At 42.4% G+C, this 6,000-nt stretch overlaps 1 protein-coding gene across 1 annotated transcript; it reads right to left on the reverse strand.

The window, feature by feature from the left end:
• Positions 1-3,465: 3,465 nt before the first annotated feature.
• LOC111074112 (glutamine synthetase 1, mitochondrial) lies at positions 3,466-5,474 on the reverse strand. Its single transcript, XM_022366753.2, has 2 exons — positions 5,300-5,474; positions 3,466-5,071 (listed from the first exon to the last, which is right to left on the reverse strand). The coding sequence occupies exon 2, from the start codon at positions 5,062-5,064 to the stop codon at positions 3,862-3,864; it is 1,203 nt and encodes a 400-aa protein (XP_022222445.1). The 5' UTR covers positions 5,065-5,071; positions 5,300-5,474; the 3' UTR covers positions 3,466-3,861.
• Between the last annotated feature and the right edge of the window lie 526 nt (positions 5,475-6,000).

Genomic DNA, 6,000 nt, shown 5'->3' on the forward strand with positions numbered 1-6,000 from the left:
TAATCGACAGGAACAGAGAGCAGAGACTAAAAATTTCCGATTCGCTAGCCGTTCCAGAAGACTATATGACGTGAGGTTCTACCAAAGAGCGCCACAGATTAAATATAGCCCACACATCACGACCAAAATATTACGAATGGCGTGAGCAGTGTGATATTAGATAAATAGGCCAGATAAAAAACTATATACAAAGAAAATAATCGTGCGGCTGTCTGTTTTGGCGCAAGACTCCACAATATCGACACGCGCCGTAGATTAGGACGAAGACTCGCCTCCTACAAAAAATGACAAATCTCCGAGGTGTTGCATTAGCACGGTACATGAAAAATTTTTTTTTGGACATCAGTCACAGGATATGTTATGCCATTTGAGTGACAAGTGCCACTGCGATTCCATAATCAAACTGTGGAGCTGGGATCTGCCATATATTTGTTTCGGTCGAGTAATCAATTATGAGGGGCTATTAGTAGTGCCATAAACGGTAATCTCAACGAGCAGTTGGTAGAAAACCAATTGAAACAATAAACCAAACACAGCCCCCAGCAACGATCGCTAAACATGCACCTCCATAAACAGGTTTTGGGTGTTTTGCTTTTGATTTTCTCTTTGTTATACTGCTTTTACTGCCTTTATGACTGTGCCTGTGACGTAGCCGACGCTACCTCTACATATTGTAGCTGTAAATCTGGTATTATCAGAAGTTCGTATTTTGTTCTGCATCATTCTGCTCTCCCCATAAGGGCGTATACAAGTTGGTTGGCCCAGTTTCGGTTTCGCTTTTTGCCACTCGAATCGCATATATCTACATATACATATGTACATATATGTATGTATGTAAGTGCTTATGTACATATGCATGTACATTAAGTGAATTAAATTAAATTCCCATTTTTCTGGCCTGCGCTGTACAGGAGCAGGTCGAGCAGTAACACATCACGCACCGTGGCCGTGCGCCAAAATTGTTGATATTTATATTTATTTATTCAAACCTGTGCATACATAAATATATATACATTTGTATGTACTCGTATAAGATAACATGTTTCCTTTTCTGCATACAGAACAGGAACAACGCTTACATCAATTGAATTTCAGAAGTAATTCATTTGCCAATGCAGAATGTTTTTATTTCCACCATGATTTATGACCATTTGATAACGCGGTCCCTGATAACCAGTGCCATCATTCTATTGACCGAGTTAGATGCCACGCCAAAACAGATAACAAAAAGTGCCGGTCAGACTTCTGCAGGCGGAAGGAGCAGCTTATCAGCTGTTTCGGACTTTAAACGCGGCACAAATTAACTTAATTTTCAAATTATGTTTCAATTTTTAAAGAACCGCCCAGTCAATGACTTTCGCTAAAACAATCTCGCTCATAAGTATTGTAGTCTTAAATGGAAATATTGCATATTAGAAAATTTTCATTAAAGTTCGGTAATGTAATCGCTTGAAGATCGTTAGAAATGCAATTTAATTTATAAAAATGATATTTATAAAGATGTGCATATGTACATATGTATGTATGTATATGTATGCCTTTAGTGCTTATCAGAGAAAAGCCGACGATAAGATTGTGGCCCAGTTGGAAAAACATTTCTGTTCCTTTATATTGTTGAACAGCAAAACACTTTTCAGCTTATCTTTTTATATTATGCAAATGGGCACAGGAAAGGAATTTGTTTGGCAGCAGAGCATAACTGGATATCCACAGACCTGCATTGTAAGATGTGAACATCTTGAAACTCGTTCCATGAATATAGATTAGCTTCATTAATGATCTTGCTATGGATTTCGGGGCGGAACTCTCAAGTTCTGCGTTCATAACAAGCCTTAGTCTTGATTACGATTGTTTATGGGATTTTAAAGTCTTATATCTACACACACACATTTGTATGCATGCACATATATATGTACATGTGACGCCTGTCGCCACATGCAGCAACAGCAAATGGGTATATGAGGCTGAGTGTTTGACCGAAGGAATGTGTCCAGCCTCATAGAGTATATAGACCCCAAATTGCACGGGTTATCTGGTAGCCCAGCTAGGCAATATAATATGGTGAACCGAGTACACTCAACCCAGCTGCATGGCTTGCTCTGGCAAACCGATTTTATGGTGTGTGTATTCAATAATATAATGAACAAACCAAACCGCCTTATCTTCTGCGAGCTTGCGCTCCGGCCCCATTACAATTACATGTCCCGTAATCCGAAGGCAGAAGTTTTACCAAGGGCATCAGAGCCAGCCCCCAAGCAAGGCGAAACGCCCACTGCAACATGTGGATATGAACAAACACGAGTCCGAACACACAGAACGTTGAGCCGGTTGCTATACTATATAGGTGATGCAAGGGCCACAAGTGTAGGCAGTCTAAGGCAAGGCAGCGGACTTGGTAGCTTGGGGAAGAGTCAGGGTGAAAAAGCACATTTTAGAAGCGATTAAGGCCACCCCTCTAGGGTCAATCAATATTTGATTGTGATGTGTTAAGGCCTGTCATCAGCAGAATGCACTCCACGTTCACATTATCAGCAGTGTGTATGCATCGCCCATATCTGTATGTATGTACATATGTATGTATGCATTGTTTGTTTGTGTGTATTTATAGTTCCATACCGAAACGTAGGCACTCGATCTTCAGAACTTTCAGTGTCAGCCTGTGCGACTCATTTTGTGGTGTTGGTGGAAAACTTTCCATTTAAATATACATATGAATACATACATACAAATGTATGTACAAGGTCTTGCTTTATTTGTACGTTCGTACTACTCACATATACAAACCAGCCATTCTACATATATATTAAAATTCTGCTTTTCACAACAATTACAGCGTTTCGTTTTTGAAAGCTCGCCAAAATAGAAGGAAAATAAATTAGACATTTAGTAATGAGTGTTTTGTTTAAAACTTTGTGCTTTTTACTCGAAATTTTTATTTGAATTGCATTGAAATTTTCCATTCTTCTGCTTTTACTAGATATACATAAATACATAGAGAATGTTGTAAAATGCAAGCGATGAGGATCGACAAGTCTGAAATGTCTTGGGTACGATATTGTATATAATATTTTCTATAACATTGTATTCAACAAGTTCTACTCAACAACAAATACTACAAAAAATACTAATTTATGCATAAAATATGCTTTTACAAAAGCATGTACATACATATGTATGTATACATATGTATGTAGAGATATGCAAGTGAATAGTCAATCTAATTTTGTCTAATTTTCTGATACTTATTTCTTCAATTTTCATTTGGGCAGGTGTATTAAGGAATTCCTGGCAGGCAAATCAACAAATAAAGAATTTAAAAGATTGCACACACACTGGCATGTAACTTGAAAATTAAAATAATACTGGACAGAACATCATGGATCTGTTCAAAACCAATTGTTTTTCATTCGTTTATAATCCACATATGTATTGTACATACATACATTTGTACGTACTGCATAAACGTAATTTTAAAAGTAGTTTATTAATAAGTTTAAACTTTAAAGCAAGAATAAAGTATGTATACATAATTTGTAAAAATATTAATGGCAGAATATTTTCTAAATATGGGGCTTTCTTCAGTAGCTCACTCTCAGGTTCAATTTTCTTTTCAGTTTTTGTTGATTCCTGCTTACCTTCCTCCAACATTTCTTAAATGCTAACCACAAGCTATTCGCTCTCTGCTTTTGTCTTATTCACACCAGCAAAATTATATTTGCTATTTGCTCAAAATCGAAAATTAGCCAAATTATCAGCCAAACCACACGGGCCGGCCTCGGTCTGCTCCAATGTTCAATTATATGTTATGTACAAGAAAATTTTACGCCCACCAGCAGCCTACACACTCTCTCCCCCTCTTCACTACTCGTTCAGCAGACAAGTGCGCACCAGGGCGCCACACACGGCGTACGGGTCGCAGTTCGAGCTGGGGCGACGATCCTCGAAATAACCCTTTCCAGCTGTCGCAACGCCTCGCGGCACCCGCACACTGACGGCCCGGTTGGCCACGCCCCACGAAAATTTGTCGATGCTGGAGGTCTCCAGACGGCCGACCAGGCGCCGTTCGTTGTCCTTGCCCTCCTTGGGGTCGTACGCCTTGATGTGGCGCTCGTGCTGCTTGCTTAACTTCTCTATGGCAGCCTCGATGGCCTTGATTCCTCCGTCAGCGCGCATTGCCTTGGTGGAGAAATTCGTGTGGGCGCCGGCTCCATTCCACTGGCCCTCCATTGGCTTGGGGTCAAATGTGACAACCACCCCGTACTCCTCGGCAATGCGCTGCAGGATGTAGCGCGAGACCCAGAGATCATCGCTGGCCTTCAAGCCGTTGCTAGGACCCACCTGATACTCCCACTGGGCGGGCATCACCTCAGCGTTGGTGCCGGCAAAGTCAATGCCTGCGTACAAGCAGGCCACGGTGTGGGCTTCCACGAGATCTCGGGCGTACACTCGGTCGGCACCAACGCCGCAGTAGTAGGGTCCTTGGGGTGCTGGAAAACCGTTGTCGGGCCAGCCGAAAGGACGACCATCTACATCGAGTAGCGTATACTCTTGTTCGATGCCAAACCACGGCTCCTGGTCTCCAATTTTTTCAACGGCGGCCTGAAAGGCTGCGCGTTTGTTGGAGGGTGTGGGCTTGCCATCGGCGTTGTAGGTGTCGCACAGAACAATGACATCGTTCTTTCCCGGCTTGAAGGGATCCCGGTAGATGGCACGGGGCTTAAGAGTGGTGTCAGAGTTCTCTCCGTGCGCCTGATAGGTCGAGCTGCCATCGTACTGCCAGTCGGGCAGGTCCTCCACGGAAATTGGTACTTTGTCTAGGACGCGGTCTTTTAGGCGAATGTTCTCGCCGGTGCCGTCAATCCAGAGGTAGGTGGCCTGCACTCGATTGGCAGGTGTCTCCAGATTACGATATCTCAGCAAGATGCTCTTGTCCAGAGCCGTGTTTGGGGAATTCACCAGGAACGTAGACCTCGCTGTGTTTGATGTGCGGAACAGACGGAGCTGCTGTGTTGCAGGAGCAACAAGCTCCTTTTTCAGGAAGAGTCCGGCCACGCGGAATGCCATGTCGAGGCTTGATTGAAAAAATTTGGAGAAAATTATACGTTTATTTCTGTATAGCACTGTACATTGAGATGGTAATAGAAGGACAGAGAGAGAGAGAGAGAGGTGTCAGTGGTCTCCAAAGTTTAGTCTTGCTTTTTCGCAGTTTATTTTTATGTAATTATTTTTTGTTCACGCACATTATTTTGATTGAACTACCTGACGGCTGTGTGGGAGTGGGTGTTTTTATCAGACTTACTTTTCACTTCTTTTTTGTCCACTTTACGGTTATATATTTTACCAAGTTTTGTTTGGTGGTGCAGGGCTTGTATGAGTTGCGGGACTTGCGCTGTGGTTTATTCAGTTGCTGCGGGAACTGCTGCTGAGGACACCCGACCAATTCGAGGTTTGGAAGGCTTGTGTTTGTGCGACAACATTCACTTTTCGGTCTCGGTCTGTGTCGGTTTTTCTTTATCGCGTTCGCAGTTGGCGCTGACTGCGGCAGCGGACGAAGTCTCCTACAGACAGCCCCAAGCAAGCAAGCCCCAACAAAAGTGGGTCCAAAACAGACAACGAGCAGCGCGCAGATAGAGTGTTGGAAGAGCAACGAATACACAAACAATTTCCCTCTCGATGCGCTTCTCACAGAGAGCAGCGCAGAGAGAACCAGAATATTTCAAGGCTACGAGATTAGACTAAATCTACCGTTACTTTGGTAAATGTAATGTGTTCATTGGTTGTGATGCATACTGTTAGTATGCATTTTGTAACATAAATACATACATACGTGCATATGTATGTGCATTATTCAGGGTGTATTTTAATAGAATGCACTGTACCAAAACGATGTAAACAATATTTCCTCTCACTTTCGACTCTCTCTCTCTCTCACTTCATCGACCAAAACGCTCTTTGGGCACATTTCTGGTACAAAGTTCAGCACACACATATGTACATATT

The sequence above is a fragment of the Drosophila obscura genome, unplaced genomic scaffold (assembly GCF_018151105.1).
Source record: "Drosophila obscura isolate BZ-5 IFL unplaced genomic scaffold, ASM1815110v1 contig_36, whole genome shotgun sequence".
Taxonomy (NCBI): domain Eukaryota; kingdom Metazoa; phylum Arthropoda; class Insecta; order Diptera; family Drosophilidae; genus Drosophila; species Drosophila obscura.

What these genes read in the sequence shown, in the direction of transcription:
- LOC111074112 (XM_022366753.2), bottom strand. Translation starts at nt 5,064, where the DNA reads ATGGCATTCCGCGTGGCCGGACTCTTCCTGAAAAAGGAGCTTGTTGCT.